Source organism: Phyllobates terribilis, unplaced genomic scaffold (genome assembly GCF_046119375.1).
Source record: "Phyllobates terribilis strain yellow unplaced genomic scaffold, ASM4611937v1 Scaffold_7__3_contigs__length_470593459, whole genome shotgun sequence".
Taxonomy (NCBI): Eukaryota; Metazoa; Chordata; class Amphibia; order Anura; family Dendrobatidae; genus Phyllobates; species Phyllobates terribilis.
The window spans coordinates 79,306,511-79,320,330 of NW_027362767.1; the positions used below are offsets into that span (position 1 = coordinate 79,306,511).

The following is a 13,820-nucleotide window of genomic DNA, read 5'->3' on the forward strand; positions in this document are numbered from 1 at the left end:
GGGAGACACATGTGAGCTAACAGATAAGAAATGTATGTAACAGAAGACCTCTGTGACTGGATGGGAGACGTGTGTGTGTGTGTGCGTGCGTGTTGGTGCTGTGGACGCAGCGGGGTGCTGTGCTTGTGTGCTCCTGCCCTGCAGCTTCTCTGTATCTGGTCATTGATGTTGGGGATTTGCTATCACTCTGTGCAGTGGATTTCAGGTCACCGTTTTCCGCTTTCACTTTCCATGTTTAGCCCCCAATAGATTGAACGTCCCTCCTTAAAGCCCCCAACCAGGGCTTATTACTATGCACCAGGCTGCTACAAGCCGCCAAGGACCAGCCATGATCTGAGGGCTGCATGCAGCTTCACGCTGTGTCCTCCCCCAGCTCTGCTTATTAAGGAATCCTGGCACAGTTCTGCTACCACAGTGGATGTCGGTGCTAATCTGTGCTCCATGTCAGACACCAGACTGGTTGTGTTAGTACATAGTTGCGGTATTTGAAGTAGCTGTGTAATGCCTCCCTCCTTGCATCCTGCTTTTATAGTTGGTATCTACGTTTCCTGTTGCCCACTCCTCTCCCCGGTGCTTTGCAGACAATGGGATGTTACATTTGGCGTCTCAGTTTATTTTTATAGTAAATATTTAATTGTTAAGAGCGAACGTTGTGGAACGGTTAAAGGGCGACACAGCCTCATATAGTAGTTGCTACAGAGGCATTTTCTTTCCAAAATCTGCAACCGGCTCTAATAGTCTGTGCAGCGAGTGGTTAATTCACTTAGTGTCTAGTGCTGGAGAGGAGAAGCCGACCCTAGTACCCCAAATCCACCTGACTGACCTGCACAAGAGCAGGAATTGGTCTGCTGCCCGTGTACAAGAGGATCCAGGAGATCGAACTACTCAGCTTGTGGACCACCCATGCTGCATACATTAGGTAGACCCTCATAAAAGGGATGAAAAGAACAACAAAGGGCACCATTACACGTATGTAACAGAAATATCTAGACACTGGAGCATTCTGTAAAATTATTGATGCCCATGCCTCAGTTGTTTTTTTTTAAATAAAAAAAAAACATAACTCATTGCAATGGGAGGACAGGAGTTTTCTGAAATCCAAGATCAAAAACTCTGTAAGATGTTACAACAAATGTTAAACTACAGTTTACCCTGCACAAAAAAAGCCCTAAGTGAGCTTCACTGCTGACAACCTAAACTCATGGGTCTCACAATATGGAGACACAAATCATGTTGTGTTTAAAAATATATAGTTTTAAAAGATTTCAAACATACAAAAAAAAACACCACAAAAGTTTTAGGCAGGTGTGGGGAAAAAATGCTGCTCAGGCAGAATAGTTTGGAAAATAGAAGCATTATTAGTTGATCACATAACACAATGCAAAGTGAATGATGAAGAGTATTTGGTGTGACCACCCCTTACCTTCATCAGTTCTTCTGGGTCACTTGTGCAGTTTTTGAAGGATCTTGGTAGGGAGTTTGTTGCAAACATCTTGGAGAACTAACCACAGATCTTCTGTGGATTTTGTATGATGTATATGTGTCTACCTGTATTTCTATATCCACAGAAGATCCGTGTTTAGTTCTCAAAGATGTTTGAAAGATCCCCTCTGCTGAGTTCCTTAAGCTGTGTGCAAGTGAAGGACTTGTGGCTGCAGATAGCAGTCACACCAAATATTGATCTCATTTAGACTCCTCTTTTGTTCATTCACTCTGCATTTTGTGAATTGATAAGAAAAAAATAAAAATAAAATAAACCATTAACATTTCTAATTATGAAAGCCTTCTTACACCTGCCTAAAACTTGGGCATAATAATTTATATAAATGTCATAACCACATCGACCCTTAGAAAAACTTGGTGTCTGTCACGATTCTGCCTGTAGGTGTCTCTGGGATCAGTGAGTGACCGTTCAACCTAGGACAGAGGTGTGCTGAGCTGGCAGTATGGTGATGGACAGCTCAGCCGTCCGATTGGAGGCTGCAGCTCGCTGGGCTATCAGTATGTTTGACAGTTCAGCCGTCCAATCAGGGCCAGGGCTTCCTCCATTTGGCTATTTGAGTAATTTACCTGGCTATTTATCCAGGTCTGTGCTTCCAATTGGTGCCAGTTGAAGCTTTGCTCAGATGGTGTGTGTGCTTGCTCTGTTTTACTGTATTTGATCTTTGCGGCCTGACCTTGGACTTTGCCTTTGACTATCCATTTGCCTTGCCCTTTTGTTTTGATCTGCTACTTTCCCAGAATTCTGACCTTGGGCTGTTACCTGATTAGGCCTTTGCCTTATCCCTTTTGTTTATTACAATCCCTCTTGGTATCTGACCCCCGGACCTCTTGACTACCCAGGATCACGGCTCGGCCATGAGTAGTGACTAGTGTTAGTCATTTTTACTTCAAAGTAAAAATGAAACCAAAGACAGGGCTTTTCCATTCCACCTCTTCAGTTTTTTTTTTTATGACTTTATACTATCAGTAAACTATAACCAATAAAGATACAGGAGGAGAAAACAAACCACTGCTGCGCCAATTTTTTTCCAGTTTTATAGACCAATGAAAGGGTTAAAATATAATGTACAAAAGCGTCCTCTTCTGTTTCTGATGTTCGGCGTTTGCCGCAGGTACGTTACCAGTTAGCACCTGGTACAAAGCAGCACTTCAGGCGTCTGCACGGAAACATTAGCTCTGTGACAGAGAACAGGGAAGCAGATGTCCACCTCTATGAGCACCCGCTGCAGGGTATTAATGTCTTATTAGAGTGGTGCTGCAAGGGATAAGATCACGATATTACCCATGAGATATTACCCAGAGTGGATTTTGTATAGTGTGTGCTAGTTTATATACACCCTTGTGGGAGTCTGGCTATATGGCACTGCACACATGTAAATCATGGCTTTCATTTATAAAAAGGGTTGCCTGGTAGTACTTTTTAGCTCGATGGACTATCCTTAGGATTGGTCATCAATAACAGATCGGTGGGGGTGCGACACCCAGCACCCCCATCACTCAGCTGTTCCAGCTGTCTGCGGCAGCTGGATGTGATCAAATGCAAAGCTGCACAGCTCCATCAACTGTATAGTGGGCACTGCACATCTGCTCCTTGTTCAAACTAATCCATAGTACAGCGTTGCGGCCACCATGCAGTAGACGGAGCCGTGCTGTTCTGCAACTGACTGATCACATATGGCCTCTGCTGCCACGTAGAACAGCTGACTGGTGGGGGTGCCGGCTGTCACACCCCCCCCCCAACAATCTGATATTAATGATATATCCTAAGGATAAATGTCAATATAAGAGTACCAGACAACTCTTAGCATTTTTTTTTTCCGGTTGGATCCTCATAGTTTCTGGACTTGATTTGTTATTGAATTTCCTTTTTTATTGTTTTGTTTTTGGGGTATTTTGCCTGTTTCCTTTCTACTTTATTCTTTTAATCTCTGCTTTTTTAGTCTGTCTTGTCTGTTATTTTATTAAATTTGTCGGTTGGGGTTTCTGGATATTTTTGGCCGATTCATCAATTGTGACTTATTACAGCGTGTCTGAATGCTTGTATAAATGTGCTCCCGTTTCCTTCCCTGGAGTGATTTTATATAAACATTAGTATTTGTGTAACCGCCTTTTACCTTCATCATTTATCCTAGATGCTTGTGCACAGTTTTTGCCGAAACTCGACAGGCGGGTTCCAAACATCTTGGAGAACTAATTACAGATCTTCTGTGGATTTCGCTTGTGCAATGGCTCCTCTTGTGCCATTCCATCGAACTGGAAAAGAGGCTAGCTTATTTCAGTAGCTGTGCCTTCTGGCTATGCTCCCTGCAGTCACATTGTGGCTAGGGATTGGATAGGCGGTAAAGTTAAAGGGGATGTTCATTTTTCAGGCAACCCCCTTCTAATGTTTCCCCCCTAGTAAAATAACTCTTATACTCCCATATATCAGAGCTGTGGATAACCCCTTTAAAGAGGCATCTGGGTTTGCAGCAGTTGGCTCCGATCCTTGCTGTTGGACCAATTGATACTTGTATGAGCTGTTATGGCATGGGCATAACTCATGTGCTTGAGGATTCACTTCCCTATAATATGGTGGGTAATACTAATGTTCGAGTTGTCCCCTTTCAGAAAAGTCTTTCACATATGCTCAATTTGTTGTACAAAACAAAACAAAACAAAACTGCCTTACTCATTCTTACTCAAAATCTACTGCCCTACTGAAATATATTGAATGAGCATGTTCTCCTCATGGCAAAGGTCCCTGTGAAGGGAGGGGGAGGAGGTGAGCTCTGATTCTCCTATTGTGATTGCTGGGTCATGGCTTATCTGCAGTTTGCAGAGGTTTTACCTTGTCTTTGATACTGCTAAAAAGTCATTTTCAGAAAGTGTGAGTATACTGACTAGTGGCCAGTGTTAAAATTGTAAGTGTTTTCTGATTATTGCCTTTAAGGGCTTAATATGCAAAGAAGAGACTGCGAGAAAATAATCCATATGTTCTATATGCAGAATAAGGAGTAAGCGGGGTTAAGCTTTTAGTTCAGCTGATACTTCAGAACACTTTGAACTCTTGTAGCCGGTCCAAAGTCCCCACAAAATAGTGAGTAGAAGGAAAATTCTGGATCCCAATGTGATAAGCTTGTGTGAAGAGAAGAAGCACTGCACAATGTGGAGTTGGGGTACTGTCCCGAATCTATCAATTGTTTACAAAATTGTCTATCCCTGCAGTGCGGCCCTCCCACGGGTGCAGGGTGGCGTCCTGCCGTGCGGCCCCCCCCCATGGGTGCAGGGTGCCTTTTAAAGAATCTGCTGCACACAGTTGGTAATCCGATCTCTTTACTGATGGTCTCAGCCAATACCAGTCCTGTTCCATGGAGTCTGATCTACCTCTTTCCTGCTTGCTCTGCCCTTGTGGCGTGGTACCTTACAAAGATCTGTCAGTGTAAACTAATGTCATTGCTTTTACCCTTGTAAATTGTAGCCCCCCACCAGGGGTTTCCTCTTGCATTATGAGCCCATCTATTCCTACAATCAGATGTGACATTCCTTCTGCTTTTAATGACGTTCCTGGTCAGGAAGCTCTCGGTTTATCCTGCGTATTAATCTCTATAGGACCCTTAGTTCAAACCATAATTATTTTGGGGGGTGGGGGATATTTTCAATTTTATAAAATAAATAAATGAGACCTAATGTGGACAAATGTGTAATGTGCATGATGATTAGAAAGCCTAAGAAGGACCCCCACCCCCTCTGTTTGATGTCAGTACAGTATATTGACAGACATTGTCCTGATAAAATCCTTTTTTGAGACTCCTTAGAGGAGTAGATGTTGTCAATTTGAATTTGGGAAAATAGGAAACTTTACAAATAACATCAGGTTGCACCGTCCTCTTGTTTGATATTTACAACTGGTGTCTTAAAGGATGAACCACCCCTAAGCTTTATATCTCTGGTACAGGGGGGTCATGACATCCATGCTTGCCATGCCTGCTTGTTACGATCCCAGCACTTGCGCTGATGCTGAAAATACAGACTGAGCTGATACATTGTATTCGGTAGTGTGCACATTCTGGCACGTGCCACTGACCAGAACTGTCAGTCAAAAAGGAGAACTCGCCCCCCCAATCAATCCGGAAGTGAGGGCCTAGGGAGCCGTGCGCTCCTGAAAAGGCAACGCAAGACTCCCTCTAACATTTTATGTTTCTGCACATTTTTAATAGATTCTCACACCTTGCAATGCGTTACGCTGGTGGGTGTGGACCCACTGCACCACGGACCGGGCTTACCCTGGAGGGGTGTGCCTAAGCGACTACCTGGTTCTTAACTAGAGCTTCTGATGGTGAGGTTAGGCTTGTACGCAGGTATTCACCAGGTGCCACTCCAGGGCAGTCCCTGGTACTGCACAGCTGACCCCCATTGACAGAATGGCTGGTTCAGACAGTGCGGCTTAGGATCACTGAACAGGTACTGGCCGTGGCGGTGAGAATGCCTGTGTCCCTGCTGGGGGGAGGGAGGGGAGTCATGCAGAAACTCCAGCATTACACAGTGATTCAGAATTTGCTGCAATTGTTGTTTTTCAGTTGTGTTTTTTTTTTAGTGTTGCCCTATGTGCACTGGCTTCCTGCAGAGCTCATGCTAATATACAGAGGCCAATCTGAGCTTTATCTAGAGCGGTTTGTTGTGCTATATAGCAAATCTACTTTGAACAGGGAGGATCTGCGCAGATGACTTTGTAATGTGCCTGCCTTATTTCTCAGGCAATATTTTCTGTAGCTAGATGGTCTTGTCTGTATATCAGGATAGCCATGGTTCCTGGCAGCCTGAAACCAAGGACATTATTCCCCCAACTAATAAAACACAGAACTAAATAACTCATAATTGAGACATTTGTCAGGACTGCTACTAAAGTTTTGCATGAAAACCACATAAGAAAGATTGTGACAACAGAGCATACAGGGGCCCCCCTCTTAACTGGACATGGGATAGGGTCTCGCATCTATTAAACATTTGGTATATCTCATGCATTCACTGCTATGGACGTTCCAGATGCCAAGCAAGTAACTAGTATTCATTATTGCCATTGCAGTGGATGGTGAGAGCTGTCATGCATGGCCGCCTCTTCTGTCATTGCGGCATCACATCCTTTTTGAATTGGCTAGAAATGTCTTTTGTGAGAGAACCCCTTAATGTTGACAATGGACATTTTGGTCTGTTGCAGTCATGCCAAAGTCATAAGTCTTTTCCGCAAGCACTTTCCTGGAAAAACCCTAGCACAGGTGCTTTTACTATTGACTCCTCACTGTATTTATTGATGTAGCGATTTTATCTGGAAGTCCCCAATGTTCTTTTAAAAAGTTCTGTATTATACAACAGTGTATATTTTATAGGGAGCATTCAATCTGACGTGGATGTAAAGAAATAAAGTAACTGAACTAATGGGAAGGGAAAAGAAGAAAAGGTGTGAAAAAAAAAAAATGTAAACTTATTGGATTTGTTTAAAAATTGATATTAAAAAGTATCTTTACACAACACATGCATCTATAGATGCGTTTAATGTCACAATCTAGAATGCTATTGGACAGTGACCCAAAAATTTCCAGTTATGCTGTGGTGCAAGAGTTATGGCTAAATGTACTGCCTGGTACTAGTATAGCCAAGGTGCACGTATAATCAGGGCTGTGGAGTCAGTAAGCCAAACCTCCGACTCCTCAATTTCCGTGACTCCGACTCCCTCATACACGGCTCATGTTTAAGTGATAAATTTACTGCAGCACAGATTCATATCAGCTAAAAGTCTAGACCCTTAGCTAAGGAATAGGACAGACATTTATAGGACATTTCATAACTTTCCCAAATTCTTATGAAAAAATATTCCCCACAAACTGCATTGAACTACTGTACCCAATTTATTATATATTTTAGGAGTCAGAGTCGGTCCATTTTATACCGATTCCACAGCCCTGTGTATAATAACACCTCTGGCATGTATTACTGATCTCACCAAATTAGAAAGAGATCTGTATCAGCTTGTCGCATTTGGAAATTACTTATGTGGAGAATATACAGTGAAGGAAATAAGTATTTGATCCCTTGCTGTTTTTGTAAGTTTGCCCATTGACAAAGACCTGAACAGTCTATAATTTTAGGGGTAGGTTAATTTTAACATTGAGAGAGAGCTAAATTTGCATATATTGGATAAATTTATTTGCATTTTGCAATGAGAAATAAGTATTTGATCCCCTACAAACCATTATGAGTTCTGGCTCCTACAGACCAGTTAGACGCTCCTAATCAACTCGTTAACTGCATTAAAGACAGCTGTCTTACATAGTCACCTGTATAAAAGACTCCTGTCCACAGACTCAATTAATCAGTCAGACTCTAACCTCTACAACATGGGCAAGACCAAAGAGCTTTCTAAGGATGTCAAGGACAAGATCATAGACCTGCACAAAACTGGAATGGGCTACAAAACCATAAGTAAGACGCTGGGTGAGAAGGAGACAACTGTTGGTGCAATAGTAAGAAAATGGAAGAAATACAAAATGACTGTCAATCGACATCGATCTGGGGCACCATGCAAAATCTCACCTGGTGGGGTATCCTTGATCATGAGGAAGGTGAGAGATCAGCCTAAAACTACACGGGGGGGAACTTGTTAATGATCTCAAGGCAGCTGGGACCACAGTCACCAAGAAAACCATTGGTAACACATTACGCCTTTAAAGGTTTAAAATCCTGCAGTGCCCGAAAGGTCCCCCTGCTCAAGAAGGCACATGTGCAGGCCCGTCTGAAGTTTCCCAATGAACACCTGGATGATTCTGTGAGTTATTGGGAGAAGGTGCTGTGGTCAGATGAGACAAAAATTCAGCTCTGGCATTAACTCAACTAGCCGTGTTTGGAGGAAGAGAAATGCTGCCTATGACCCAAAGAACACCGTCCCCACTGTCAAGCATGGAGGGGGAAACATGTTTTGGGGGTGTTTCTCTGCTAAGGGCACCGGACTACTTTATCGCATCAGTGGGAGAATGGATGGAGCCATGTACCGTAAAATCCTGAGTGACAACCTCCTTCTCTCCGCCAGGACATTAAAAATGGGTCGTGGCTGGGTCTTCCAGCAAGACAATGACCAAAACATACAGCCAAGGCAACAAAGGAGTGGCTCAAAAAGAAGCGCAGTAAGGTCATGGAGTGGCCTAGCCAGTCTCCAGACCTTAATCCCATAGAAAGGGAGTTGAAGCTCCGAGTTGCCAAGCGACAGCCTCAAAATCTGAATGATTTAGAGATGATCTGCAAAGAGGAGTGGACCAAAACTCCTCCTGACATGTGCGCAACCCTCATCAACTCCAAACAACGTCTGACTGCTGTGCTTGCCAACAAGGGTTTTGCCACCAAGTATTAAGTGTTGTTTGCCAGAGGGATCAAATACTTGTTTCTCACTGCAAAATGCAAATAAATTTATCTAATTTATGCAATGTGATTTTCTAGATTTGTTTTTGGATATTCTATCTCTCAATGTTAAAATTAACCTACCCTTAAAATTATAGACTGTTCATGTCTTTGTCAGTGGGCAAACTTACAAAAACAGCAAGGGATCATATAATTATTTCCTTCACTGTATAGCCTGAACCCATTTATTATAAGGGACTGGGTTAGGCATCCCTATAGAATATAACTTTTGCACCACAGTGCAACTAGAAATTTTTGGGTCACTGTCGAATAGCATCCTAGATTGTGACTCTATATGCATCTATAGATGCATGTGTCGTGTAAAGATAAATATCCAACTTTTAAATAACAATTCTAATAAGTTGACATTTTATTCACACCTTTTTCTTCTTTTCCCTTCTCATTACTTTACTGTGTTTTTTGGTGGTGTACACCTGTGAATAAATGTCGAGTGAGAAATGACAAATCCTCTTTATGCAAAAAAAAAAGTCCCCGTTATTTTGGGGCAAACAGCGTTCATGTGCTCGACCACACACAACCTCATAGTGAATGAATGGAGCGGTGGTCCGACATCCACCATGTTTCTCCATTCTAACAGGCATAACCTTCCCTGTTCTGACAATCTTTGCCAATCCCAGTGGTCGCCTCCCACCGTTCAGGAAGTTATCACCTATCCTTATTTTCACGAAACAACCCCTTGAAATATCAAGTTATAGGGAGCTTGTCCAGTATGATTTTACTTTATTAAGCTCCTGCTATGGCTGTAGAATAAGAATACATGTCCTGTAGAAATTAGATGTGCCAATGCTGAGGAATCCTGCTCTGAAGCTTCATGCAAATTAGCCTGGAAGTTCTTTGTGGGTGTGAGGATCCCTGTTATTTCCCTAAACCGCCCCGCCCCCCCCCAACCAAGTTTTGCATCATTTTATTTGGTATAAGAAATAGGGGGAAGAATGGGCACTGGATCGGCCTACTCTAAAACTATACTAAAAGTATAGCTATGCGTCATAGCCATACATAGGAAATGATAATTTAAGGCTTGTTGCAAAGTTGCCTCATCCTTTATTTAAAAGGAATCTGTCACCTGTTTTTTTACAGCAGAATGTAGAGCCAGAGACCGTGATTCCAGTTATGTCACTTACTGGGTGGCTTGCTGTAGTTTTGATAAACTCCTGCTGATAAAACAGATGTTATCAATAGAGGACTAGTAAACCTGCAGCCATGTAGTCCAACCCCATCCCAACCACTGATTGGCAGCTTTCTGCCTATGCACAGTGTACACCGAAAGCTGGCAATCGGTGATGTGGACTGGGTTATAAAAGGCTGAGCATTCAGAGAACTGCTAGCTCTACAGCAGATAAAGCAGACAAGTTTTATCAAAGCTGCAGCAAGCAGCCTAGTAAGTGATACATTATTGGAATCGGGGTCTCTATCCCTACATCATGCTACTCACGGATAGGATAGCAAGAATACCTGGTGACAGATTTCCTTTAATCTCGGGTGTATTGTTTTATAAAAGTTGGATCTTCATGACAATATGTAAGCTTTAAAAAAAAGTGACCACTGTACAAATAAAGAGTTTGCTATAGAAAAAATGTGAATGTGGTTCTTGCTTTTTTTTTTTTTTTTCCCCCGTTTGGGAAATTCAGTGGGCGAACTTTTTATGTCACTTGGACTTTCTCCAAAACGTGCATTCTCACGTCGGACACTGCTCTGCCGTAGAATGTAGTCCAGCAACTTCTCGTTTCCCCAGGATAGAAATAAAGTAATGAGGTGATACTTCTGTTTTACTTTTGTTGGAAGGAAGCAAAAAAAAAAAAAAAATTTAATGTTGTAGACTAAGAAAAAGTAACGTGTTAATTTCATCCTATAGCTCAGTGAGAGTGCCATGTTTCTCGCGCAGAAGGCCGGCATCTCACCTCAGTGTTTCATGGTCTGAGTATAGACCACACGGTCTCTTCGCAATGCTCTGACCGGCCGGCGGCTCTCCTGACTTGAGCATGTGTTTCTATGCAGCTGTCACTCGGGTCAGGAGAGCCGCCGGCCAGTCCGTGCATGGCGCTGTGATCCTCACGTGACTAATGCAGCTGTCTGACTGTACCCTAAGGCCACGGCCCCACTATCAGTATTTGGTCAAAACCAGGAGTGGGTGATAAATGCAGAATTGGCGACTTGTTTCTATTCTACCTTTTCTCTGATTGTTCCACTCCTGGTTTTGGCTTCTACTCCTGAGAAAAAATACTGACCACATACTGATAGTGGGGCCATGTTTTCATGATCAGTATTTGGTGATTTATTTGTTTTGATGTAGCAGAAACCTCTACATAAAAAAACACATTTCTTAGCAGAAAAAAATGTGCATAAAATACTTGCACTTTTGACATCTTATTTACCTTAATTTTTTATGCGTTTTCGGTGCAGATTTAAAGTTTCAAATCTGCAAATGCAGAACATGGGCACATACCTGAAGAAGTGACATGTTGCAGATATGAAGCTGCTTCATATCTGCAAGGAAAAAGATAAGCAGTGTGTGCATGAGATTCCAGAAATGTCTTGCACAGTAAAACACCGCTTGGTGTTTTTTTTTTTTGTTTTTTTTTCCTCGTTTTAATTTGCTTTTACAGTCCGTTTTTCTCACATTTTTTGACGCTTTTGCTTGTTTTGTTTTTTTTGTAGGTCATGTTACAAATCAAGTTACTTTGCTTAATTATTCCTGTTTGGCTCTGACTTGGCATGTGGTTTTCTTTGTGTGTTTTAGTGGAAACTCTCTACAGCAGTGTATGGGTTTTTTTACCTGCAGAGTTTCCGCATCGAATCCCATTCAATGTGGAAAAATATGCACATAAAACTCAGCTTACCCACAAGAGAAATTGACGTGCTGCAGGTGTCAGAAGATGGATAACTCCTATAACCTACAGAGAAATTGTTAGCAAGTTTTTGTCAATTTAATCTTAAGAGCACCATGATGTAGGGGCAGAGACGCTGATTCTGGGGATGTGACACTTACTGGGCTGCTTGCTCCAGTTTTAATTTAAAAATCCTTCTTATATTTGCAGGTCTAGCCGTGCTCTGAATGCTGAGCTCCGTATAACCCGGCTCACACCGCTGATTGGTGCTCTCAGATTAGGGAGCTAAAATCTGGTGACCAATTCCCTTTTTAGAAAGAGAAAAAAATAATACGCCCATCTAATGGTCAGATGATCTGGATGATGAATATTCCTGTCGATCAGTGAAAACTGCAGATGGTGAAACACAAAATAATTATTCCAAAACTGTCTGAAAATGCTTAGTATGTTTGTAGTCGGTTCTGGTAATAAATTTGTTCTGATAACAACATTTTTCTTTTTTAACAGTTCATGGACACTACAGTGGACTTTGCTTCAAACTTTTATAATTTTTTGGCCAAATACGTCCCCGCTTTGTACACAAATGGCTTCCAGTCTCAAGCAGATGATCAGGAGCAGATATATCAGGATTGTATCCTAACGCCCATAGAATGGTACCTGTTTGGCGAAGACCCCAATACCTTCATGGAAAAACTACGTGAAAGTGAAGTTCCTCCAATATGCGGAAAAGTGTTTCGGAGCGGAGAAGCCACCTACTCGTGCAGGTAGGGTTCAATCGATGGATTATTAGCTATGGGCTGTATCAGGACCTGCTCAAAAGCCACATCTGAGCCCCCCCTCCCCTTCCCAGCGATCACTAGAACAGGGGTCACACAAAATTTGTCTATGGTTGGTAAACTGTAATTGCAGCTGAAATTTTCTTCTGTGCAGCATAAAATATCATCGTTCTCGCCAGCACATTGTCCTGTGTAAACAGGAGTTGTGCTGCCGAGAACTATGGCTACACCCCAAGGCATGTTTTCCTTACCTGTCATGTCAAGCCCATTCATTTATCTTCTGATCATGGGACAATACATTGTGTTACTCGCACGTTAATATAGCTGCAAAACAAAGGGGGTCAACATTAATTTAAAACTGTACCCCTAGTTATTTGCCCAATTTTTTTTTTTTTTTTTAAACAATTTGAAACCAAATTACAATCTTTCAACATTTCACAGATTACCAATTATCCCTTTCCCTCTCCCCCATCTATAGATAAACATCACTTGATCAGAGATGTAACATTTCAGGATACATCATCTCGCCACCCATGGCTTCCACAATTTATCAAACATTTTCCCCTTCTTCCTTTTCTTATAGATACCCAATTCAATATTAATAATAAAATCAGACTGTCTAAAAAAAAAAAAAAAATTCCTGATTTGGAGGGTCTTCATTTATCCAGTGTCTGGCTATTAATTTCCAAGCTACATACAGTAACCTAGCAATTGCTAACTGATACATGTTAACCTGAGAAAAAACAAAGACAAGCAAAATGCCCAAATAACTTGAAGTAAATGGATAAATCGCACAGTGCAAAAATGATAAATAATAAAGGGTATTTAGTTAACATAATTTTGATCAAAATAATGTAATAGCCATCCCACGACGTCACGGTAACCCTTATGGGACAGTCCTAACTGTACTATTAAAACCTTACCATTTGTCAAGTGACATACATATGGATAAGGGCAGAGAGACTGAACCCCTAGTAGAAGCATAGACCTGAGAGGCAGAATGAGCCTTTCAGCTCAGACAAAGGGCGGCCACACCCTTATATGCACTAAAGCACACTAAACTACAAAGAAAAAACCTGGGAGTCTGAACTGAAATGTAAATTGATGTGCATGCAAAATGTAAATGCATGTTCACATAAGGCCACTAGACAGAGAAAAACCAAAGACAAGCAAAATACCCAAGACAACCTGTATCTCTTCCACATAACCTAAGACACAGATCACAACTGCCAACTGCTCTCCGCCCTCTGCAACGATCAGGTCATCAGCC

General features: G+C 42.0%; 1 protein-coding gene across 3 annotated transcripts in view; it reads left to right on the top strand.

Annotated features, from left to right (window-relative positions):
• Positions 1 to 13,820, top strand: part of UBR1 (ubiquitin protein ligase E3 component n-recognin 1) — a 117,378-nt gene that overhangs the window by 1,655 nt on the left and 101,903 nt on the right. For all 3 annotated transcript variants that reach the window (XM_073638850.1, XM_073638848.1, XM_073638849.1), the window contains exon 2: positions 12,282 to 12,538. In XM_073638850.1, coding sequence (XP_073494951.1) covers positions 12,285 to 12,538 — 254 coding nt within the window. In that variant the 5' untranslated portion in view covers positions 12,282 to 12,284. The remainder of the gene's footprint in view (positions 1 to 12,281; positions 12,539 to 13,820) is intronic.